General features: G+C 54.6%; 1 protein-coding gene across 1 annotated transcript in view; it reads left to right on the plus strand.

Moving 5' to 3' along the window:
• The first annotated feature begins 5,259 nt into the window (after positions 1 to 5,259).
• Positions 5,260 to 26,024, plus strand: part of SRCIN1 (SRC kinase signaling inhibitor 1) — a 91,253-nt gene continuing 70,488 nt past the window's right edge. Inside the window, exon 1 of the mRNA XM_077788324.1 lies at positions 5,260 to 5,368. Within this exon, the coding sequence (XP_077644450.1) occupies positions 5,275 to 5,368 (94 nt within the window). The 5' untranslated portion in view covers positions 5,260 to 5,274. The remainder of the gene's footprint in view (positions 5,369 to 26,024) is intronic.

The raw sequence follows: 26,024 nt of genomic DNA on the forward strand, positions 1-26,024 counted from the left end.
TCCGTGAGGGACAGGGAAAGGTTTGGATACTGAGGTGTTGGGAATGTTGATCCTGGAGAAAAGTGGGATCGGGATGGACCTTCTGGATCTCCGTGAGGGACAGGGAAGGGTCTGGAGCTGCTGGGGGAGTGGGAATGTTCATCCTGGAGAAAAGTGGGATCAGGAGGGACCTTCTGGATCTCCGTGAGGGACAGGGAAGGGTTTGGAGCTCCAGGAGCGGCTGAGGGATCTGGGAATGTTGGTCCTGGAGAAAAGCAGGATCAAGAGGGACCTTCTGGATCACCATGAAGGCCAAGGAAGGGTTTGGAGCTCCTGGAGGTGCTGAGGGAATGGGAACGTTGATCCTGGAGAAAAGCGAAATTGGGAGGGACCTTCTGGATCTCCATGAGGGCCAAGGAAGTGTTTGGACCTGCTGGAGGTGCTGAGGGAGTGGGAATGTTGGTCCTGGAGAAAAGCAGGACCGGGAGGGACCAGGGTCACAATGAAGGACATGGAAGTGTTTGGAGCTGCTGGGGGATTGGGAATGTTCATCCTGGAGAAAAGTGGGATCAGGAGGGACCTTCTGGATCTGCATGAGGGCCAAGGAAGGGTTTGGAGCTCCAGGAGAGGTTGAGGGATCTGGGAATGTTGGTCCTGGAGAAAAGCAGGATTGGCAGGGACCTTCTGGATCTCTGTGAAGGCCAAGGAAGGGTCTGGAGCTGCTGGAGGTGCTGAAGGAGTGGCAATGTTGACCCTGGAGAAAAGTGGGATCGAGAGGGACCTTCTGGATCTCCATGAGGGTCAGGGAAAGGTTTGGAGCTGCTGAGGGAGTGGGAATTTCATGGCCTCGCAGAATTTCATGGCGTGGTGGAATTTCATGGGATTGTAGAATTTCTTAGGGTTGGGGAATTTCGTGGGGTCCCGGAATGATTTGGGCTGCGAGGACCTGGAGGATCCTCCCATCCCAACCATGGAGGATCCTCCCATCCCAACCATGGAGGATCCTCCCATCCCAACCATGGAGGATCCTCTCATCCCAACCATGGAGGATCTTCTCATCCCAACCATGGAGGATCCTCTCATCCCAACCATGGAGGATCCTCCCATCCCAACCATGGAGGATCCTCCCATCCCAACCATGGAGGATCCTCCCATCCCAACCATGGAGGATCCTCCCATCCCAACCATGGAGGATCCTCCCATCCCAACCATGGAGGATCCTCCCATCCCAACCATGGAGGATCCTCCCATCCCAACCATGGAGGATCCTCTCATCCCAACCATGGAGGATCCTCTCATCCCAACCATGGAGGATCTTCTCATCCCAACCATGGAGTATCTTCTCATCCCAAACCCCCCAATAATGGTGGCTGTGACACCCCCATCTCTGCCAGATTTTGGGGACATCCCAAATCCGTCCTCACGAGGATCCTCAGCGCTCCGAGGCCCTTCCCCACCCTCCCGTCCCCTCCCCACCCTCCCTCCCTCGGCTGCAGGTGCTGCGGGACTCGAGGGCTCTTCAGGCTGAGCCCTCCTCGACGGCAGCTCGGGGACAATGAAACTTCGCCGTCAGCCGCTTTTGATTTCATTTTTATTTTTATTTTTGTTTTCATTTCCATTTCATCCCTCCCCCCGCCCTTCCCCTCGCTGCTTTTCCGCTTTCAGAATCCGCGCAGATGACGGGGTTTGGGTTTTTTTTCGCCGTTTTGTAAAGATTTTTTTTTTTTTTTTTTTCCTCTCTTTTCATTTTTTGAGATGCATCTCCAGCAGATGATGGAGAGGGTGGGAGGGAAGGGAAGGGAAAGGAAAAGGGAAAGGAGGGGGACAAAAACACTTCGGGGTTGTTTGTGTTGTTCTCTCGCCGCTGAAATGTTCCGATTGCGGAGGCACAGGAGGAGCTCGGTGATCTGGGAACAGCGAAAAGCTGGGAAATGTGGGGGATGAATCCCAGTTCCAAACTGGGAATTGTGGGGGATGAATCCCAGTTCCAAACTGGGAATTGTGGGGGATGAATCCCAGTTCCAAACTGGGAATTGTGGGGGATGAATCCCAGCTCCAAACTGGGAAATGTGGGGGATGAATCCCAGTTCCAAACTGGGAATTGTGGGGGATGAATCCCAGTTCCAAACTGGGAAATGTGGGGGATGAATCCCAGCTCCAAACTGGGAATTGTGGGGGATGAATCCCAGTTCCAAACTGGGAAATGTGGGAGCTGAATCCCAGCTCCAAACTGGGAAATGTGGGGGATGAATCCCAGTTCCAAACTGGGAATTGTGGGGGATGAATCCCAGTTCCAAACTGGGAACTGTGGGAGCAGAATCCCAGTTCCAAACTGGGAATTGTGGGGGATGAATCCCAGTTCCAAACTGGGAATTGTGGGGGATGAATCCCAGTTCCAAACTGGGAATTGTGGGGGATGAATCCCAGCTTCAAACTGGGAATTGTGGGGGATGAATCCTAGCTCCAAACTGGGAAATGTGGGAGCTGAATCCCAGTTCCAAACTGGGAATTGTAGGAGCAGAATCCCAGCTCCAAACTGGGAATTGTGGGGGATGAATCCCAGTTCCAAACTGGGAATTGTGGGGGATGAATCCCAGTTCCAAACTGGGAACTGTGGGAGCAGAATCCCAGTTCCAAACTGGGAATTGTGGGGGATGAATCCCAGTTCCAAACTGGGAATTGTGGGGGATGAATCCCAGTTCCAAACTGGGAATTGTGGGGGATGAATCCCAGCTTCAAACTGGGAATTGTGGGGGATGAATCCTAGCTCCAAACTGGGAAATGTGGGAGCTGAATCCCAGCTCCAAACTGGGAAATGTGGGAGCTGAATCCCAGCTCCAAACTGGGAATTGTAGGAGCAGAATCCCAGTTCCAAACTGGGAAATGTGGGAGCTGAATCCCAGCTCCAAACTGGGAAATGTGGGAGCTGAATCCCAGCTTCAAACTGGGAATTGTAGGAGCAGAATCCCAGTTCCAAACTGGGAAATGTGGGGGATGAATCCCAGTTCCAAACTGGGAAATGTGGGGGATGAGTCCCAGCTCCAAACTGGGAAATGTGGGGGATGAATCCCAGTTCCAAGCTGGGAATTGTGGGGGATGAATCCCAGTTACAAACTGGGAATTGTGGGAGCAAATCCCAGCTCCAAACTGGTCCTGTCAGGGTGTGGCAGCGTCCCCAGGGTCGCATTCCCAGAATTTGAGGGAATTTTTGGCTGCCCCATCCCAACCAAAATAACTCCGGAGAGTGAAAATTGGGAGATTTTCCCAGTTTTTGTCTCCCTTCCATCCAAATTTTGGGAAAAGTGGGAATTCCCAGGGCTGGTCCCAGCCCCGAGGACGTGCAGGTGAGGCCGAGCTCAAAGCCTGGGAATTCATGGTTCCAGTTGGGAATTCATTATTCCAGTAGGGAATTCACAATTCCAGTTGGGAATTCATGATCCCAGTTGGGAATTCATGATTCCAGTTGGGAATTCTTAATTCAGTTGGGAATTCTTGATCCCAGTATGGAATTGATGATTCCAGTTGGGAATACATAATTCCAGTTGGGAATTCACAATTCCAGTTGGAAATTCATTATTCCAGTTGGGAATTCATGATCTTGGTATGAAATTCATGATTCCAGTTGGGAATTCATGGTCCCAGGTTGGAATTCACGGTCCCAGTTTGGAATTCATTATTCCAGCTGGGAATTCATTATTCCAGCTGGGAACCCCCCCGACCTTCCCCTTCCCTCCAAAATCCCGAGGAGAGGATTGGAGAGCTCCGTTCTCCCTGAAAAACCGAAGGAGCCAAATTTGGCCTCCTCCTTTCTCTTTTTTTTCCCCTTAAAATTCCCAAATTTTCACCTCTCAGGTGTCACCAGGGAGAGGAAGGAGATTCCCGCAGGTTTTCCTGGCAGGTTGCAAAACGCGGCGTAAATAATTCATCCCCTCCTCAATTATCAAAACAAAGGAATAAAGCGAATTTCCGAAGGATTTTTCCACGCGCATTCCATGTGTTTTATTGGCTTTTTTTTGTTGTTGATGTTTCCCTGTTTTTCTTACACCTCGGAGACAATTCACTCGCAGCGGCCGTGAAATTCCTTCCCAGATTTCAGATCCCACCAAAATCCCTCCAAACCACCCCAAAAATCCAGGGAAAATGAGGATAAAAGGGGTTGTCTGGGGTTTTTATCCTTTAAGCATCCCCCTTTTCCCCAAAAAATTGCCCCAAAATTGGGTGTGGGAATGGGATTTTGGGGTAAAAAGATCATTTCTGTGAATTCCCCAGAAAAAAACCCCACAAAAATCCAGGATTTTTATCCTTCCACATCCTCAACTCTTCCCAAAAAATCCCAGGACCCCAAAGGTGTGGAATGGGATTTTTTTGGGGTTGGTTTGCAGCCTGGTTTGGGATATTTCCCTTCCCTCTTATGGGATTTTCCTCCCCTTCTTTTGGGATAATCCTCTCCTTGTTTTAGGATATTCCTCTCCCTCTTTTGGGATATTCTCTTCCCGGTTTTAGGATATTCGGATCCCTGTTTTGGGATATTCGGATCGCTGTTTTGGGATTTTCTCCCCCCTGTTTTAGGATATTTCTCTCCTTCTTTTGGGATGTTCGTCACCTTTTTCTGGGATATTCCCCTCCTAATTTTGGGATTTTCCTCTCCCTATTTTGGGATGTTCTCCTCCCTATTTCGGGAAATTCCTCTCCTTAATTTGGGATATTCCTCTCCTCGTTCTGGGATATTCCCCTCCCTATTTTGGGATTTTTCTCTCCTTATTTTGGGATATTCCACTCCCTATTTCAGGAAATTCCTCTCCTTAATTTGGGATATTCCTCTCCTTGTTCTGGGATATTCCCCTCCCTATTTCGGGAAATTCCTCTCCTTAATTTGGGATATTCCTATCCTTGTTCTGGGATATTCCTCTCCCTATTTTGGGATAGTCCCCTCCTTATTTTGGGATATTCCCCTCCCTCTTTTGGGATTTTTCTCTTTATTTCGGGATATTCCTCCCCCTGGTTTGGGATATTCCTCTCCCCACAAGCAGGAACAAATTCCCACTTGTAGGGACACCATTCCCAGCCCTACACCCACGGAATCCGTGGGATCCAGCGGGATTTTCCCTCTTTTCCCCCATCCCTCTCCACCTTCCACCCCTTTCCCGCCGCTCTTTGATTTCGGGTTTTTTCTCTGTGTTTCGCTTGCTCCGATTCATTTCTTTCTTTTCCCTTCATCCAAATTCCCGTCCAAAAAAACCCCAACAAACCCAAAAAAACCCAAAAATTCCCAGCTGGAATTTCCCAGGAACATTCATGAATCTCCTCCTTTCCTGTCCCTACCCAGGGCTCCATGGAATTGCGGGCGGGAAGAAGCCAGGACTGTGTTCCCTTTGTTTAAAGTCTCCAGGTCAGTACCGGGGGCCGACAGCGTCCTCCCCTTTTCCCTGGATTTTCCACAATTCCATGATTTCCACTCTTTCCCCGCCCCTCTCCCGGGAGCCGGGCCCGTGGTGGGTGAGGGCAGCACCTGGAGCCCCAATTTTGGGATGTTTTAGAGGGTCCCACATGATTTTTGGGATGTTTTAGAGGGCCACACCCATTTTTTGGGATGATTTTAGGAGGTTCCCACATGATTTTTGAGATGTTCGAGAGGGTCCCACCCATTTTTTTGGGATGTTTTAGATGGTTCCATCCATTTTTTAGGATGTTTTTAGGAGGTTCTTGTCCTGGTTTTGGGATGTTTTAGAGGGTCCTGCCCAATTTTTGGGACGTTTTAAATGGTCACAACCAGTTTTTTGGGATGTTTTAGAGGGTTCCCACATGATTTTTGGGATGTTTTAGAGGGTCCCGCCCAATCCTCCTAAAAGGATCCCTGGCGATCCTGAAGAGATTTTGGGTTTCCCTAAAAGGATCTTTGGTGCTCCGCCTTTTTCCAAGATTGAGTTTTGATTATTTTTGGGATTCAGTGGTGATGGTTTTTAGGGATTCAGTGATGTTTTGGGATTCAATGGTGATTTTTGGTGGGGATTCAGCAGTGATGGTTCTTTGGAATTAGTGGTGACGACTTTTTGGGATTCAGTGGTGACTTTTTTGGGATTCAGTGGTGATGCTCCTTTGGGATTCAGTGGTGATGGGTATTTGGGATTCAGTGGCGATGCTCCTTTGGGATTCACTTGTGACTTTTTCGGGATTCAGTGGCGATGTTTTCTTTGGAATTCAACGGTGACGACTTTTTGGGATTCAATGATGATGGTTTTTTGGGATTCAACGGTGACAATATGTTGGGATTCAGTGGTGATTTTTTTCTGGGATTCAGTGGTGATTCTTTGGGATTCTGTGGTGATGGTTCTTTGGGATTCAGTAGTGATGGGGTTTTTTGGGATTTGGTGGCAATGGTTTTGGGATTCAGCAATGTTTTGGGACTCAGTGATGATGGGCTTTGGGAATTCAGTGGTGATATTTTCCTGGAATTCAGCGCCGATGGTTCTTTGGGATTCAGTGGCAACTTTTTGGGATTCAGTGCGATGGACTTTTGGGATTCAATGGTGGTGCTCCTTTGGGATTCAGTGATGACTTCTTTGGGATTCTGTGGTAATGATTGGATTCTTTGGAATTCAATGGTGATGACTTTTTGGGATTCAATGATGATGGTTTTTTGGGATTCAATGGTGAAAATATTTTGGGATTCAACGGTGACAAAATTTTGGGATTAATTGATGACTTTTCTGGGACTCAGTGGTGATTTTTTGGGATTCTGTGGTGATGGTTCTTTGGGATTCAGTGACAATGAGTTTTTGGGAATTCAATGGTGATAGTTTCCTGGAATTCAGCGCTGATGGTTCCCTGGGATTCAGTGGTGATGGATTTTTGGGATTCAATGGTGATTTGTGGGGGGATTCAGCAGTGATGGTTCTTTGGGATTCAATGGTGACTTTTCTGGGATTCTGTGGTGATGATTGGATTCTTTAGAATTCAACGGTGACAACTTTTTGGGATTCAATGGCGTTTCTTTGGGATTCAGTGGTGACTTTTCTGGGATTCTGTGGTGATGTTTTCTTTGGAATTCAATGGTGATGACTTTTTGGGATTCAATGATGATGGTTTTTTGGGATTCAATGGTGACAACTTTTTGGGATTCAGTGGTGATGGGTTTTTGGGATTCAGTGGTGATGGGTTTTGGGGATTCAGTGGTGATGGGTTTTTGGGATTCAATGGAGTTTTGGGATTCATTGGTGATTTTTTGGGGGGGATTCAATGGTGACAGCATTTTGACATTTGGTGGTGATGCGTTTTTGGGATTCAGTGGTGACTTTTTTGGGATTCAGTGGTGACTCTTCGGAATCCAGTGGTGATGATCCTTCAGTTTTGGGGATTCCGTGGCGATGTTTTTTTGGGACTCAGCGGTGATGATCCTTCGGGACCCAGTGGTTGAACAGCTCAGGCAGCTCCTGGAGGTGTCAAACCCAGCACAGTTAGCACAGCAGAGACCTGGTGTAGGATTTGTAGGATTTATAGGATTTTTGGGATTTAGGGAACCTTTTCCAACCAGAAAATCCCCTTCTGACCCCTCTTCCCCACCCCAGCCCTGAACCAGGTCCCACAAACCCTCGGTGGCATCTCCTGAGTCACGAGCACCAGGGTGACATCCCGAAGGATGTTTATGTGGGATCAGGAGCGACAACGATGGGAAAAAAAACCTTTTCCCGACCCTTTGGAACATTTTCCCTGACTCCCGTCTGCTTTTCTGCCTCTGTCTGGGGGGATGAAAGCGCCGCGGAGGTGACAGCGCCGGCGAGGCCACCGCTAATTGGGACGTTAATGAGTTTTGTCTCCGGGCGTCTCCTGACCCTTCCCGAGGGTTGTGAACACCTGGAGGAAACCGGTGCCGCTTTCATCCCGGCGTTCCGGCCCGGAAAAACCCTGGAGGCAGCCAGGGAGGGGGTGGAGGTGGTTTTTGTCACCAAAAGTCCTCGGGTTTTGTCACCAAGGTCCTGCTGAAGGTGACAGGAGGCAGCTGGGATGGGACGAGCCGGGAATTCCGTGTGGGGATGGTGGGAATGCTCGTGGCTTCCCAGGGAAATGGGGTGGTGGCCACAGATGTCCCAGAGCAAGGGACAGCGTGTCCCAGGTGCCACGGTGTCTCCTGGGACACGGGAAGGGTTGTCCCCATCCCTGTGGAACAAGGAAAAGTTGTCCCCAGCCCTGTAGGACACAGAAGGGTTGTCCCCAATCCTGTGGGATAAGGGAAAGTTTGTCCCCAAACATCCTGGGACAGGGGAAGGGATTGTCCCCAACCCCATGGGACAGAGGAATGGATTGTCCCCATCTCACAGGGACAGGGAAATGTCCCCATCCCCTGGTCCCTACTGCCCCCTCCCGTGCTCCTCCTTCTCCTCATCATTCTCATCATCATCTTCATCCTGCTCATCCTGCTTCTCATCCTCCTCATCTTCCTCATCCTCCTTCTCCTCATCTTCCTCATTCTCCTCATAATTCTCCTCCTCCTTCTTTTCATCATCTTATCATTTTCATCATCATCATCTTCATCCTGCTCATCTTGCTCATCCTCATGCTCCTCCTCCTCATCTTCTTCATCCTCCTTCTCCTCATCCTCATCCTCCTCATCATCATCTTCATCCTGCTCATCCTGCTTCTCCTCATCCTCCTCATTCTCATCCTCCTCGTCATTCTCATCTTCATCCTCCTCATTCACCTTGTCCTCATCCTCCTCATTCTTATCTTCCTCACCCTCTTCATCTTCCTCATCCTCCTCATCCTCATCCTCCTTCTCCTTACCCTCCTCATCCTCCTCATCATCTGCCTCATCATTGTCATCATCATCATCATCTTCATCATCTTCATCCTGCTCATCCTGCTTCTCCTCATCCTCCTTATCCACCTCATCCTCCTCATCCTCCTCATCCCGCTCATCCTCCTCCTCATCCTCATCCTCTTCCTCCTCATTCTCCTCCTCCTCATCATCATCATCTTCACCCTCCTTCTCCTCATCCTTGCCCCCGGCTTTCCCCAAACCCAGCCACGCTCCCGACCCTTTCCCCCCGGGAATTCCGGGCCGCATGGCCAGGAGAAGCTCTGGGTGCAGCGAAATTAATTCCCTGGTAAAAATTCCACAGTGGAAACAATTCCCTGGTAAAAATTCCTCGGTAAAAATCCCCCGGTGGAAACAATTCCCTGTAAAAAATTCCTCAGTAAAAATTCCCCCCTAAGAATCCCCCGGTGGAAACAATTCCCCGGTAAAAATTCCTCGGTAAAAATCCCCCGGTGGAAACAATTCCCCGGTGGAAAATCCCCACCGCCCGCGGCCTGGAGCCGCTTTTCCATCGCGGAGAGCGGGATGGAGCCACGAGCAGGTGGCCGGGGGCCGGGGACAGCTCCCCAAAATAGAGCCGGGAGCGGGGGGAGGATGCGGCCCCGGCTCCCCGCGGCCGCTCCTGCCGGAGCCGCCTGACGGCTGCAGCCTCGTCAGAGCTGTACCTATAATTACTGCACCTATAATTACCGTCTGATGTGCCGCAATTAGAGCGCCGGCAGAGGAGTTGGAGCAGACGGGAGCGGCCTCGGCTGCCTGCGAGGGCTTCCAGCCCTTGCTGGAGCTTTCCAGCAATTCCCAGTTCCTTCCATCATCTCCTGGAGCCCTCCAGCCCTTCCCAGATCCTTCCAGCCATTCCCAGCTCCTTCCATCATCTCCTGGAGCCTTCCAGCCCTTCCCAGATCCTTCCAGCCATTCCCAGCTCCTTCCATCATCTCCTGGAGCCCTCCAGCCCTTCCCAGAACCTTCCAGCCATTCCCAGCTCCTTCCATCTCCTCCCAGAGCCTTCCAGATATTCCCAGTTCCTTCTGTCTTCTCCTGGAGCTTTCCATCCCTTCCTGGAGATTTCCATCCCTTCCCAGTTCCTTCCAGCCCTTGCTGGAGCTTTCCAGCAATTCCCAGTTCCTTCCATCCCCTCCTGGAGCCCTCCAGCCCCTCCCAGAACTTTCCAGCCATTCCTGATTCCTTCCATCCCCTCCCGGAGCCTTCCAGCCCCTCCTGGAGCCTTCCATCCCTTCCCAGAGCCTTCCAATCATTCCCAGCTCCTTCCATCCCATCCTGGACCCTTCCAGCCATTCCCAGTTCCTTCCATCCTCTCCTGGACCCTTCCAGCCATTCCCAGTTCCTTCCATCCCCTCCTGGAGCCCTCCAGCCATTCCCAGATCCTTCCAGCCATTCCTGGTTCCTTCCATCCCCTCCCGGAGCCTTCCAGCCATTCCCAGTCTCTTCCAGCCATTCCCAGCTCCTTCCATCCTCTTCTGGAGCCTTCCATCCCTTCCTGGAGCCTTCCAGCAATTCCCAGCTCCTTCCATCTCCCCCCAGAGCCTTCCAGCTATTCTCAGTTCCTTCCAGCCCCTTCTGGAGCCTTCCAGCCCTTCCTGGGGCCTTCCATCCCTTCCCAGAGCGTTCCAATCATTCCCAGTTCCTTCCATTCCCTCCCTGTTCCTTCCAGCCCTTCCCAATCTCTTCCGTCCTCTCCTGGTTCCTTCCATCCCATCCCATCCCATCCCATCCCATCCCATCCCATCCCATCCCATCCCATCCCATCCCATCCCAATCCCTTCCACCCCTCCTGCCCTGCTGGGAGATGGATTTTGGGAAAGGTGCGAGACCAACGGGCTCAGCCCCACCCCACACCTGGGATCTGCACTGTTGGTGGGGAATGGGATCTTCATGGGATCTTGATGGGATCTTGATGGGATCTTGATGGGATCTTGATGGGATCTTTCTTTATTGGATCTTGATGGGATCTTTCTTTATGGGATCTTTCTTTATTGGATCTTTCTTTCTGGGATCTTCATGGGATCTTTATGGGATCTTCATGAGATCTTTCTTTCTGGGATCTTTCTTTCAGGGATCTTGATGGGATCTTTCTCTATGGGATCTTCATGAGATCTTTCTTTCTGGGATCTTTCTTTCAGGGATCTTTCTGGGATCTTTCTTTCTGGGATCTTAATGGGATCTTTCTTTCTGAGATCTTGATGGGATCTTTTTTTTCTGGGATCTTCATGGGATCTTTATGGGATCTTCATGGGATCTTTTTTTCTGGGATCTTCATGGGATTTTCATGGGATCTTCATGGGATCTTTCTTTATGGGATCTTCATGGGATCTTCATGGGATCTTTCTTTCTGGGATCTTCATGAGATCTTTCTTTCTGGGATCTTTCTGGGATCTTTCTTTATCGGATCTTCGTGGGATCTTTTTTTTCTGGGATCTTCATGGGATCTTTCTGGGATCTTTCTTTATGGGATCTTCATGGGATCTTTCTGGGATCTTTCTTTATGGGATCTTCATGGGATCTTTTTTTCTGGGATCTTCATGGGATCTTTCTGGGATCTTTCTTTATGGGATCTTTATGGGATCTTTCTTTCTGGGATCTTTCTGGGATCTTTCTTTATCGGATCTCGATGGGATCAGGGAATAGTTTGGGATGGAACAACCTTAAATCCCACCAGGCATGGACACCTCCCACCACCCCAGGCTGCTCCAAGCCCCGTCCAGCCTGGCCAGGGACAATTCCAGGGATCCGGGGCAGCCACAGCTGCTCTGGGAATTCCACCCCACCCCCTTCCCACCCAAAATCCCCTCCCGAGACCATTTCTCCATCCACAATCCCTGGATCCGTGAAGTTCTGGAATCCCAGATGGATTTGGGTGGGAAGGGACCTCCAACCCCACCATTCCCACCCCCTCCCACCATCCCAGCTTGTTCCAAGCCCTGTCCCAACTCCCATTTCATCCCTAAAACCCCAAATCCCCACCCTCAGCGAGGATCCCTCACCCCGAACCCCAGGGCTGAGCCTCCCCTCCCTCCGACCACCCCAAATTTTATTTTTATCTGTGCCAAATCCTTACACAAAACCCCCAAAATTCCCCGGGAGGGCTGTGAGCACCCCCCAACTCCCTCATTTCCTGCTCCCCTCTCCTGTTTTTCCCCCAATTCCCTTTTCCTCACCCCAATCCGGCCCGTGCCCAGTTTAAACCACGACTCCCAGCCCAGTTTAAGCCACGACTCCAACTCCCAGCCCAGTTTAAGCCACGACTCCCAGCCCAGTTTAAGCCACAACTCCAACTCCCAGCCCAGTTTAAACCACAACTCCCAGCCCAGTTTAAACCACGACTCCCAGCCCAGTTTAAGCCACAAGTCCCAGCCCAGTTAAACCACGACTCCCAGCCCAGTTTAAGCCACGACTCCCAGCCCAGTTTAAACGGCGACTCCAACTCCCAGCCCAGTTTAAACCACAACTCTCAGCCCAGTTTAAACCGCGACTCCCATCCCAGTTTAAGCCACAACTCCAACTCCCAGCCCAGTTTAAACCACGACTCCCAGCCCAGTTTAAGCCACGACTCCCAGCCCAGTTAAACCACGACTCCCAGTCCAGTTTAAGGCACAAGTCCCAGCCCTAGGCGAGGTTTTAAAGCTTTAATGGGAGCCCAGGGCCTGAAATTCACAATAAAACCCCAACAACCAGCCGTGATTCAGAACCTCTCCGCTGCGAAAGAGCCAGAGCAGGACCTCAATTAAGCCATTTGCAAATCGTTAATTTAAGAATTGCTCTCGGATGCCTTTCAAATCGCTCCCTCCTGCAGTTTCCGAGCGGGTAAAGAGCGCGGGGATATAAACGGAGAGGTCGGGAAATGCCATTTAAACGCTGATTTTGGCACCGGCAGCAGCTCCGGATTTGATGGAAATCCGCTGGAGGAAGAGCAGAGGTCCCCAGGTGAGGTGGGAGCTGCTTGGGGGTCCCCAGGGGATGGAGCTGAGAGCTGCCAAAACACCTGGAAAAAGCCCCCGGGATTGGTTGGGGCTTTGGGAATGGTTCAATCCGGAGGAAATCAATGGAATTTTTCCAAGCCCAGGTGAGGTTTGGCTCTCTCCAGCAGCATCCCTGGAGCGGGACGGTCCCGGCGGGAGCAGCTCTCAGGGGTCGGAGTGACCTCCTGGATTTATCCCGGTCTGTAAATTGTCCCCTGGAAGCAGGGACAGCCTGGCAGTGACACAGCCAGGAGGTTCGAGACCTCTCCTGTGGCATTTTAGGATTTTCCTGCAGGAAACAGGGAGAAAATCTCATCCCTGAAAGCGTCCAAGGCCAGGTTGGAGCATCCTGGGACAGCGGGAGGTGTCCCCAACCATGGCAGGAGGTGAATTTTGGGGTTCACTCCATCCCAAACCCTCCTGGGATCCTTCCAAGCATCCCAAAGCTCCGCGAGGGGAAGATTTGTGTCCCCAAACCTCAGCGCTGCCCTTGCCGAGGCTTTCCCCTCTCTCCTCTCCCCAAATTTGGACTCTCCTGGCCCGGACCCTGCTCCTGGCGCTTCTCCCTTCCCCTTCCCTGCCGCGGGTGGATTTTTGGGCTATTTTCAGGCAGAACCGGGCACACCTCCCGACGCTGCGGCCCCATCTGAGCGAAGTGAGCAAAAGAAACGGGAAAAAAGGTTCAGGAGCAGCCAGAATTTGGGATTTGGGGCCGCGCCAGGGCGCCGGGTGCTGGCGGTGGGCACCGGGTGCCAGCCGGGCCCCGGAGGTGTCGCCGCAGCCCCGGGAGGATGTGCCAGGCTCCGCTCGGCTCCCGGGGGAACAAATTCTCGCTTCTCCAGCAGGGGCTGGGCTCCGGCACCAGCTGGGGAGCAAAAACCCCAAATCTGATCCAGAGGGTGCCGGGGCGGCCGCGGGAACAGCTCGGGATGAGAGCGGGGCCGTGGGAGGCTGGAGGGGACCCGCGGGTGCCAAAATCCCCTCGGCTCCACCTGGCACCGCTTGGCAGCTCCCGTCTGGAAGCGCCGAGGGCGATGCCAGGCTCGGCAGATGTTGCCCGCGGATCCGAGCAGGCTGAGCCATCGCCGGGAGCTGCCGCGACACCTCCGGCTGCTTTTGCTGGGGCTTTGAGGGGTTTTTTTTGGATTTTTTTTTTGGGGTGAGATTTGAGAACTTGGCTGCGTTTGATCAGGAGCAGAATTTCCGGGCCCTTCAGCTGTGACAGGCTCGGAGCCGCGCGGTGCCAAAAGGTCTTTAAAGGGTTTTTTTAATTTAATTTAATTTTTTTGTCACTGCTTAGCTCGGGTTCCGTTCCTCCCGAGCCGAAATTCACCGGCACTCGCCGCCTCCGAGGGGAAAAGATTTTTCTGTCCGCCCGGAGAGGGATTTGTGCCCATTCGGGAGCCTCCAGGGTCGGGGTTGGGTCTGCTGTGTCCGGCCTGTGCCGCTGGCGCTGTCGCCGCTGTCCCCAGCTCGGGGCCCGGCTTTTCCCCGAGCTGGGGTTGGGGTGGTGGCGGGAGGAGCGAGAATTTGGGGGATTTGGGGATTTGGGAACTGATTTGGGAATTTGGGGGTTTGGGGGTTTGGGGATTTGGGGGTTTGGGGATTTGGAGATTCGGGAACTTGGGGATTTTGGGAGTTGATTTGGGAAATTAGGGGTTTGGGGGTTTGGGGGATTTGGGGGTTTGGGGATTTGGGAATTGATTTGGGAATTTGGGGGTTTGGGGGTTTGGGGGATTTGGGGGTTTGGGAACTGATTTGGGGGTTTGGGGGTTTGGGGATTTGGGGGTTTGGGGGTTTGGGGATTTGGAGATTCGGGAACTTGGGGATTTGGGAAATTGATTTGGGAAATTAGGGGTTTGGGGGTTTGGGGATTTGGGGGTTTGGGGGTTTGGGGATTCAGGAATTTAGGGATTTGGGAATTGATTTGGGAAATTAGGGGTTTGGGGATTTGGGGGTTTGGGGATTTGGGGATTAAGGAATTTGGGGATTAAGGAATTTGGGGATTTGGGAATTGGTTTGGGGATTTGGGGGTTTGGGGATTTGGGAGTTTGGGGGTTTGGGGGTTTGGGGATTTGGGGATTAAGGAATTTGGGGGTTAAGGAATTTGGGGGTTTGGGGATTTGGGAGTTTGGGGGTTTGGGGATTTGGGGGTTTAGGGATTTGGGGATTCAGGAATTTGGGGATTTGAGGATTCGGGATTTGGGGATTTGGGAAACTGGGGATTTGGGGAAGCGCTTCCTGACCAGGCTCTGACATGACACTGCCCAAGGGAATGGGGCACAGCCAGCCCCACCTGGCACCGGTATCCCACAGGGAATGAGGCACAGCCATCCCTACTTGGCACTATCCAAAGGAATGGGCACAGCCATCCCCACCTGGCACTGCCATCCCACAGGGAATGGGCACAGCCATCCCCACCTGGCACCCCCACCCCGCCCTAAGGCGTGCTGGGCACGGGCTGACCCAACCAGGGCCGGCACAGCCGAGCTGGTTTTGGCCTCCCAGTGCCCGTGCCCTCCTGGGTAACCCCTCTGTGCCATCCCTGGCGTGGCACATCCCCGATCCTCCCCCTCTGTTTGTGCCCGTCTCTGGTGACACAAAGGCCCCTCTGTGCCGCTGTGAGGGCACCGCCTGTGCGAATATTGCTCGATGGACTGGGCGAGGGCACAAAGCGCCGCTGTCCGTGCCAGCGCCGGGAGGGTGCCCGCATTCCCCATCCGTGACTGTGCCACTGTTCCCACCCCAATCCCATCCGTGACTGTGCCACTGTTCCCACCCCAAAGCCCAATCTGTGACTGTGCCACTGTTCCCAGCCCAAATCCCAATCCGTGACTGTTCCCACCCCTGTCCCATCCGTGACTGTGCCACTGTTCCCACCCCAAACCTCAATCTGTGACTGTCCCACTGTTCTTGTCCCAATGCCATTCTGTGATTGTCCCACTGTTCCTGTCCCAAACCCCAATCCGTGACTGTTCCCACCCTAATCCCGATCCATGACTGTGCCACTGTTCTTGTCCCAATCCCATTCTGTGCCTGTCCCACTGTTCCTGTCCCAGCCCTGATCTGTGACTGTTGCTGTTCCAACCCCGGTCCAACCGTTCCCACCCCAATCCCATCCATGCCTGTCCCACTGTTCTTTCCCAATCCCGTTCCATGACTGTTCCCATCCCAACCCTGATCCGTGCCTGTCCCACTGTTCTTGTCCCAGTCCCATTCTGTGACTGTGCCACTGTTCCCATCCCAAACCAAAATCCGTGACTGTTCCCACTGTTCCTGTCCCAACCCTGTTCCATGACTGTTCCCATCCCAACCCTGATCCGTGACTGTCCCACTGCTTCTGCCCCAAACCCCAATCCATGACGGTTCCCATCCCAAACAAAAATCCGTCACTGTCCCACTGTTCCTGTCCCAACCCCAGTCTGTGACTGTTCCCATCCCAAACCCTGATCCATGACTGCTCCCATCCCAAATGGATCAGGAACAGAACGGGAATGGAGCAGGGATGGAGCAGAGATGGAGCAGGGATGGAGCAGAGATGGAGCAGGGATGGACCATGGATGGAGCAGGGATAGATCAGGGATGGATCAGCAATGGAGCAGGGATGGAGCAGGGAACAAATGGAGCATCCAGCGGCTCCCCGGGAGCTGCTGAGAGCAAAATCGTGTCCGGGAGCGCAGGTGTGAACGCGGATGTCTCACCCCGACCTGTCGGAGCCGCTTTTAGCAGCTTTTTCCTGGGAATTGCCTCATGGACAGGCTCCAGCGGTGTCACCAGCAGTGAGGTGACACCTTTGCCACCACCCCACCAGCGCAGGGTTGTGCCGTTGGAAAGTTACCACCTTGGGAAAGCCCAAAGTGGGGGGAAAAAATGGGTTTTTGGTTGAAATCCAGGCATTTCTGTCTTCAGGGTGCAGGGAATGGTGACACTTCCCTGGGGACAACTGGACCCTGCTGGGACTGTCCCCACCAGGCGTGGGTGATGCTGGCTGGGATTTATCCCGGGATAAACCCGGGTGCTGGAGCTGCCCTGGGCTCCTTCCCCCATCCCGCGGCATTACACAAAATGGCATTTCTATAATAGACTCTTTGACCATTTTTTATATTTCTGTCCACGTGTTAATAAAAGAAAATGAATCGCAGCCTTGTTTTGTGATCTTGTTTTCAGTGGAGCGCGGCAGCTCCGGTCCCTGTGCAATGGGGGACCGCGGGGACAGTGGGTGACAGGGAGGTGGCAGCTCATTAACCCCTCATCAGCAGCGCGATGACAATTAAAAGGTCACGGGAAGGACAATAAATGCGAGTCGCGTTTGTCCTGCAGCATTTTCCCGGGAAAATCTCCGCTATTCCCAAGTTATTTCAGGGGTAGGGAGAGGCTTCCCTGGAGCTGCGGGTCCTGGGAAATGTCCCTGGCCCTGTCCCGTCCCTGTCCCATCCCTGTCCCATCCCTGTCCCGGTCCCTGTCCCTGTCCCTGTCCCTGTCCCGGTCCCTGTCCCTGTCCCTGTCCCTGTCCCATCCCTGTCCCTGTCCCGTCCCTGTCCCTGTCCCTGTCCCTGTCCCTGTCCCTGTCCCTGTCCCTGTCCCTGTCCCTGTCGCCGTCCCTGTCCCATCCCTGTCCCTGTCCCTGTCCCTGTCCCTGTCCCTGTCCCTGTCCCTGTCCCTGTCCCGGTCCCTGTCCCTGTCCCTGTCGCCGTCCCTGTCCCATCCCTGTCCCTGTCCCGTCCCTGTCCCTGTCCCGTCCCTGTCCCTGTCCCTGTCCCTGTCCTGTCCCTGTCCCTGTCCCTGTCCCATCCCTGTCCCTGTCCCTGTCCCTGTCCCTGTCCCTGTCCCTGTCCCTGTCGCTGTCCCTGTCCCTGTCCCTGTCCCTGTCCCTGTCCCATCCCTGTCCCTGTCCCTGTCCCTGTCCCTGTCCCGTCCCTGTCCCTGTCCCTGTCCCATCCCTGTCCCTGTCCCATCCCTGTCCCTGTCCCTGTCCCTGTCCCTGTCCCTGTCCCTGTCCCTGTCCCTGTCCCTGTCCCTGTCCCTGTCCCTGTCCCTGTCCCTGTCCAAGCTTTTTTTTCCCCCATTTTTTTCCCGGACCAATTCCCGCCTCTCCCACGGGCAGGATCCACCTCGCGTGGATATCCCTGGACATTAACAGCTCCCAAACGAGCGGGGGAAAAATTCCCCCGGCCCCAAAAAAGAGAGGGAGAGAAGGGAGGAAAAAAAGAAAAAAATCCCCCGCGGTTTTTGTGGGATGCGGGAACCGGCCCAGAGCGCTCAGCTGCGAGGAGAAGGAATTTTTTGGGAATGTTCCTGGTGTCGTGAGAGCCGCCTGTGCCAGCTGTGACTCACGGCAGCGGCTGCTGGGGAGCCTGGAGAGGTTCCAAACAGGAGCTCAAGGCTCTGGAATTTCTCCACTCCTCGTCTGGGAATTGCGAGCGCTCCTGTCGCTGTTCCTTCCGTGCCTCAGTTTCCCCAGCGTGAAAAATCGGGAAAATCCAAAGGGGTGTGAGCGTTCCTGAATTCCCAACTCTTCTCACCTAAAGCCACCTGAGTGAGAACCTTTGGGACGCCAGAAGAGAGAAACGTCGGGGATGGGGGAGGCAGAAATAAGATTGAAATTTTCCAAGCTTCTTCCCAGGGCTGGGAAAAAAATAAAATAAATAAAAAGAGGGAAATTGGGAAAAGTTGGAAGTGCCGAGGTGGGTGAGGCCTTCCAGAGGGACAGGACAGCGCGGTGTGAGTGTCCTGGAGGGTTTAGGATGGCAGGAAAAGCGCCAGGGGAAGTTTAAATTGGATTTTAGGGACGATTTCTTCAGGGAAAAGGTTGGAAGAGCTGCCCAGGGAGGGGAGGAGTCACCGTCCCTGCACGGGGTTAAAGGTGGAGGTGGCACTTGGGGACACGGGTGAGAGGTGACACTTCAGCGCTGGGGGAATGCTCGGAGGGTTTTTCCAGCCTCATGGATCCCAAAATTCCCGGATTTTTCATGCCGTGGTGTCAGCGTTTGGATCGAGATAACCCCGGGGGGGTCACAGCCCTGTGGGGTGCGCTGAAACTGGGTTTGGGGTCCCTTGGGCTGGGTGGCAGTGGCGGAGCTGGCTTTGAGGTGACAGTGGTGAGGTGACAGTGGTGGCACTGGTTTTGAGGTGACAGTGATGAGGTGACAGTGGCAACGCTGATTTTGGGGGGACAGTGGCATTGATGGCTTTGAGGTGACAGTGGTGGCACTGGTTTTGAAGTGACAGTGGCATTGCTGGTTTTGGGGTGACAGTGGCAACGCTGATTTTGGGGGGACAGTGGCATTGGTGGCTTTGAGGTGATAGTGGCATTGCTATTTTTGGGGTGACAGCGGCATCACTGTTTTTGGGGTGACGGTGGCATCGCTGTTTTTGGGGTGATGTTGACATCGCTGTTTTTGGGGTGACGTTGACATCGCTGTTTTTGGGGTGACGATGGCATCGCTGTTTTTGGGATGACAGCGGCATCGCTGTTTTTGGGATGACAGTGGCATCACTGGTTTTGGGGTGACAGCGGCATTGCTGTTTTTGGGATGACAGCGGCATCGCTTTTTTTGGGGTGACAGCGACATCGCTGTTTTTGGGATGACAGCGGCATCGCTGTTTTTGGGGTGACAGCGACATCGCTGTTTTTGGGGTGACGTTGACATCGCTGTTTTTGGGGTGACGGTGACATCGCTGTTTTTGGGGTGACAGCGGCATCGCTTTTTTTGGGGTGACGGTGGCATCGCTGTTTTTGGGGTGACAGCGGCATCGCTGTTTTTGGGGTGACAGCGGCATCGCTTTTTTTGGGGTGACGGTGGCATCGCTGTTTTTGGGGTGACAGCGGCATCGCTGTTTTTGGGGTGACAGCGGCATCGCTGTTTTTGGGGTGATGTTGACATCACTGGTTTTGGGGTGATGTTGACATCGCTGTTTTTGGGGTGACAGTGGCATCGCTGTTTTTGGGGTGACAGCGGCCTCGCTGTTTTTGGGGTGACAGCGGCATCGCTGTTTTTGGGGTGACGTTGACATCGCTGTTTTTGGGGTGACAGCGGCATCGCTGTTTTTGGGGTGACAGCGGCATCGCTGTTTTTGGGGTGATGTTGACATCACTGGTTTTGGGGTGATGTTGACATCGCTGTTTTTGGGGTGACAGTGGCATCGCTGTTTTTGGGGTGACAGCGGCCTCGCTGTTTTTGGGGTGACAGCGACATCGCTGTTTTTGGGGTGATGTTGACATCGCTGTTTTTGGGGTGACAGCGACATCGCTGTTTTTGGGGTGACAGCGGCATCGCTGTTTTTGGGGTGATGTTGACATCGCTGTTTTTGGGGTGACAGCGACATCGCTGTTTTTGGGGTGACAGCGACATCGCTGTTTTTGGGGTGACAGTGGCATGGCTTTTTTTGGGGTGACAGCGGCATCGCTGTTTTTGGGGTGACAGTGGCATGGCTTTTTTTGGGGTGACAGCGACATCGCTGTTTTTGGGGTGACAGCGGCCTCGCTGGTTTTGGGCCCGAGCTGCGCGCTCCGCTCGGTGCCTCCCTCCGCTGGCTCCGTGACGAGCCCGCCCCGCGCTCCACCGGCAGCGGCAGCCGGCGCCGCCCGCTCCGGCCGCTCGGAGCCGAGCCACCGGGCCGGGAGCGCGGCTTGAAACGCCGACAATGCCCGGTGAGACCGTGCCCGGCCCGGTTTGAGCGGCTGCGATGCGTTCGCCGCGCAGATCCGCCAGCCGCGCTCCGTGCCGCTCCCGCCGCGATGCTGCCCCGCTGGGCACAGCAGCGCCCCGGAGCTGCCCCCCGAGCCGGGCCGAGGCTGCGGGAGCCGGGCAGAGCCAGCGAGCCCCGGGACCACCGGCTGCCAGCGCTGCTCGGGGGTACGGAGCCGGCGGGGGGCACGCGGGGATGGGGCGGCGCAGGGGCTGCGGGGTCCCGGGGGGAGCTGAGAGCTGGGAAGGGTGGGGGGTGGTCCCAGAGCATCACAGGGGGATCTGGGGGGGCTCTTGGGTGGTCCCAGAGCATCACAAGGGGTTCTTGGAGTGGATTTGGGGTGGTCCCAGAGCATCACAGGGGGTTCTGGAGTGGATTTGGGGTGGTCCCAGAGCATCACAGGGGGTTCTGGGGGGGCTTTGGGGTGGTGCCAGCCCCTCACAGGGGGTTCTGGATGAGCTTTGGGGTGGTCCCAGAGCATCACAGGGGGATCTGGAGTGGATTTGGGGTGGTTCCAGAGCATCACAGGGGGTTCTGGGGGGGCTTTGGGGTGGTCCCAGCCCCTCACAGGGGGTTCTGGAGTGGATTTGGGGTGGCTCCAGAGCATCACAGGGGTTCTGGGGGGGCTTTTGGGTGGTCCCAGAGCATCACAGGGGGCTCTGGAGTGGCCTTAGGATCCCAGCCCCTCACCGGTGACCTCTGGGGTGGTCTTGGGGTGGTCCCAGAGCATCACAGGGGTTCTGGAGTGGCCTTGGGGTGGTCCCAGAGCATCACAGGGCATTCTGGAGTGGATTTGGGGTGGTCTCAGAGCCTCACAGGGGGTTCTGGGGGGGCTTTGGGGTGGTGCCAGAGCCTCACATGGAGCTGTGGAGTGGCCTGAGGATCCCAGCCCCTCGCTGGGGATGGCCTGGGGATGGTCCCAAACCCTCATAGGTGACCTCTAGGGTGGCCTGGAGGTGGTCTCAGAGCCTCACAGGGGTGTCTGGGGTGGTCCCAGATCCTCACAGGGGTTCTGGAGTGGCCTTGGGGTGGTCCCAGCCCCTCGCAGGTGGGCACAGATGGCGTGGGCTGTGCCATGGCCGGCTCGGAAGGGAAGAGGAGGACGAGGAGAAGGAGGAGGAGGAGGAGGAGGAGGAGGAGGAGGAGGAGGAGGCTCAGGGCTGCAGGCAGCTGCTGCTGCCCTCCTTTTGCTTGACTAAACCCCTCTGCCTGGACAGCTTCTGCCTGCCGCTGGTGGGAGGCAGCGGGAGAAGGGGGGGACACGCCTGTGCCCCCCATGTGGGCAGGAGGGGACAGCAGGGGACAGCCGGCTTTGCTCAGCGGCCCGAGGGGTGGCACAGCGCGCTGGCCTTGTCCTCGTGTCACCCGCAGCGTCTCGAGGTGGGGACGCGCTGCCAGCCCGGCTCGGTGTCCCCACGCCCCGCGGCCACCGGGATGTGTCGCATGTCCCCGCAGCGTCCCCGTCCCGTGGCTGCTCGGGCTGACAGCGAATCCCTGCAGGATTTCAGCCCGTGTTTGCCATCCCCGAGCACGTTTTCCCTGCATCTCGGAGGCCTCCGAGTTGGGTTTTTTTTTTGGTTGTTTTTTATTTTTTTTCCCTTCCCAAGCTTTTCTGATTTTTAACGAGCTGTGACTAACCGGGCTGGCACGGCAGGCGGTGACCAACCACCGACGTGCTACCTGTGTGCTAAAAAAACGGGGGCTGCTCTCCACACCCCCGCCAGGAGCATTCCCGGGGCCCCCGGGACACCCACCCAGCTTCTCCCACCTTCTCCCAGGCCTGGCAGCACCCAGGTGCCAGCAGGAGTCACCCAAAGGTGCAGTGCCACCCAAATCCTGCCTGGAGGATGCAGGATCGTGGCTCGGTGCTGTGGATGGAGACCCTGAGCTCCAGGATGGGCTCTGTGCCCACCGTGGGGGTGGGTGGGACACCCACCCAGCTTCTCCCAGCTTCTCCCAGGCCTGGCAGCACCCAGGTGCCAGCAGGAGTCACCCAAAGGGGCAGTGCCACCCAAATCCTGCCAGGATTGTGGCTTGGTGCTGCAGATGGGCTCTGTGCCCATCTTGGGGGTGGCAGAGCTGAGATTTGGGCAAGTTGGGTCTCACCAGGAGCATTCTTGGACTCCCACCCAGTTTTCCCAGCTTCTCCCAGCTTCTCCCAGGCCTGGAAATGTCCAAGGGCCAGCAGGAGTCACCCAAAGGGGCAGTGCCACCCAAATCCTGCCAGGATCGTGGCTCGGTGCTGCAGATGGGCTCCGTGCCCATCTTGGGGGTGGCAGAGCTGAGATTTGGGTGAGTTGGGTCTCACCAGGAGCATTCCCAGCCCCCCAGGACACCCACCCAGCTTCTCCCAGCTTCTGCCACCACCCAGGGGCCAGCAGGAGTCACCCAAAGGGGCAGTGCCACCCAAATCCTGCCAGGATCGTGCCTCGGTGCTGCAGATGGGCTCCGTGCCCATCTTGGGGGTGGCAGAGCTGAGATTTGGGTGAGTTTGGTCTCCTGTGCCAAGGATGGGGCTGGGCTGAGAGTGGCTGTGGGATTTTGGTGGTCCCAAACCTTCTGAGCCAGGACAAATCCCTTCCCCGAGTGCTCCCGGGTGGGATTGAACCCTTTGGAAACGCCGTGGGCTTGGCTTGGATCCTCCTCTCGTGGCTTCCCTGCGAGGTTTTATCTCTCGTGGAGAGGGATTTGGGATGCCAAGGGCTCCGTGCCCGGCCCTGGGCTTTGCCCTGGCACCTGCTGGTGGCCACAGGCCCGGCTGGAAGGTCACAGCTGCTCCTTCCTGTTCCTCCTGCCACGGAAGTGACGGGGTTTGGATGGGATTTTGGGAAGGAATTCCTCCCTGAGGAGCTGGGATGGAATTCCCAGAGAAGCCCTGGATCCCTGGAAGTGTCCCAGGCCAGGCTGGAAGGGGTTTGGGGGACACTCGGGGACAGTGGGAGGTGGCACCGGGTGGGATTTAAGGTCCTTCCCACCCAAACCATTCCAGGGCTCTGTGGTTGTGGAGGTTTGGATGGGTTTAGGAATTTCCTCGGTGTCTTATTAAGGAGATTGATATTCTGTTTTGATGTGTGTCCCCTTCCTCCTCCTCCTCCTCCTCCTCCTCCTCCTCAGCCCTGCCTGGCTCCGTGGCCTCTCCAGCCCCGGCCAGAGCTGGGATCAGAACCAAATCCCAAACCCTGGGATGGGGTCCTGGCTCATCCCAGCAAACCCTGGGAGCTGGGAAAGGCTGGAGCCAGATTTTTCCCTTTCTGCCTGTCCATCCATCTGTCCATCCATCTGTGGATTCCATCCATCCGTCCATGGATTCCATTCATCCATCTCTCCATGGATTCTACCCATGGATTCCATCCATCCATCTGTCCATCCATCCATCCATGGATTTCATCCATGAATTCCATCTTTCCATCCATCCCTCCATGGATTCCATCCATCCATCCATGGATTCCACCCATGAATTCCATTCCTCCATCCATTCCATCCATTCCATCCATCCATGAATTCCATTCATCCATCTCTCCATGGATTCCACCCATGGATTCCATCTTTCCATGGATTCCATCCATGAATTCCATCTTTCCATCCATCCATCCATGAATTCCATCCATCCATCTCTCCATGGATTCCACCCATGGAGTCCATCTTCCCATGGATTCCATCCATTAATTCCATCCATCCATGGATTCCATCCATCCATCCATCCATCCATCCATCCATCCATCCATCCTTGCATCCATCCATCCATCCATTAATTCCATCCATGGATTCCATCCCTCCATGGATTCCATCCATTAAATTCCATCTTTCCACGGATTCCATCCCTCCATCCATGGATTCCAACTTCCCTCCGCCGCACCCCGCTCTGCTTTGGGGCCGTTTCCCTTTCCCATCCCGATCCCAATCCCGCTCTGTGCCCTCCCTGTGCCCACCGGACCCGAATTCCCACAATTTCCCAGTGAAACGGGAATGGAGCCGCAGCTGAGGGGGTGACGGGGGCTGCGGGAAACCGAAATTTTGGGTTCATCCCAAAAATTTCTCCTGGAAGGATGAGGATGGGGCAGGGATGGGGCTGGCAGGGGAGCGGCTGAGTCACGGCCCCACAACTGACTCACAGCCCCACACGGAGCCTGCCAGGACCCCAAAATCCTCCAGGAATCCTTTCAATCCCGACCGTGTTTCCCCCCTGCTCCCACCCCTCTTTGACCTCCTCCCCTCCCAGCAGCCGGAGCCGCGTCTCTCCCTTCCGTGCCTCAGTTTCCCTGTGCCAAGGGCCATTCCCACGCCAGCTGCCAGGCTCTGGCTGCGCTGTGGGGTGGGGACGAGACCACAAAGCTCCTTCTGTGGCCAGCCTCGCCTCGCCTTTATTTTTATCCCGTGTCCCCAAGCTGCTGGCACGTCCCCAACCCTGCCAGCCGAGGATGTCACCCATGCCAGGGCACGCAGGGCTGCGTCTTCCTCCTCCTCCTCCTCTTCCTCCTCCCGGCTCTGCCCCGGGCAGGGAATGTTTTCCATGTGCCAGGAATGCCCCGGCTCAGCCTCTGGTCATGGACACCGAGCCGAGGGCAGCAGGAAGATTTTCCAGCTGGAATTTCTCCTTCCCTCATTTCCTCTTCTCCTCATTTTTCCTTGACTTTCCAAGGGCAGCAGGAAGATTTTCCAGCTGGAATTTCTCCTTCCCTCATTCCCTCTTCTCCTCATTTTTCCTTGACTTTCTGAGGGCAACGGGAAGATTTTCTCAGCTGGAATTTCTCCTTCCCTCATTCCCTCTTCTCCTCATTTTTCCTTGACTTTCTGAGGGCAACAGGAAGATTTTCCCAGCTGGAATTTCTCCTTCCCTCATTCCCTCTTCTCCTCATTTTTCCTTGACTTTCCAAGGGCAGAGGGAAGATTTTCCAGCTGGAATTTCTCCTTCCCTCATTCCCTCTTCTCCTCATTTTTCCTTGACTTTCCAAGGGCAGAGGGAAGATTTTCCAGCTGGAATTTCTCCTTCCCTCATTCCCTCTTCTCCTCATTTTTCCTTGACTTTCTGAGGGCAGTGGGAAGATTTTCCCTGTTTTCCCAGCTGGAATTTTCCCTTCCCTCTTCTCCTCATTTTTCCTTTGTTTGCCGAGAGCAGTGGGAAGATTTTCCCAATTTTCCCAGCTGGAATTTGCCACCCTCTGCTCCTCATCTTGCTTTGGCTTTCCAAGAGCAGCAGGAAGATTTTCCAGCTGGAATTTCTCCTTCCTTCATTCCCTCTGCCCTTCATTTTTCCTTGACTTTCCGAGGACAATGGGAAGATTTTCCCAGCTGTCCCAGCTGGAATTTTCTCTTCCCTCTTCTCCTCATTTTTCCTTGACTTTCCGAGGGCAACGGGAAGATTTTCCCAGTTCTCCCAGCTGGAATTTTCCCCTTCCCAGCTTTTGCTCCTCATCTCTCCTTGCTTTTCTGAGGGCAGCGGGAAGATTTTCCCAATTTTCCCAGCTGAAATTTTCCCTTCCCTCTTCTCCTCATTTTTCCTCGGCTTGCCGAGAGCAGCGAGAAGATTTTCCCGATTTTCCCAGCTGGAATTTGCCTTTCCCCAGCTC

Source organism: Lonchura striata, chromosome 25 (genome assembly GCF_046129695.1).
Source record: "Lonchura striata isolate bLonStr1 chromosome 25, bLonStr1.mat, whole genome shotgun sequence".
In the NCBI taxonomy this organism is placed as follows: domain Eukaryota; kingdom Metazoa; phylum Chordata; class Aves; order Passeriformes; family Estrildidae; genus Lonchura; species Lonchura striata.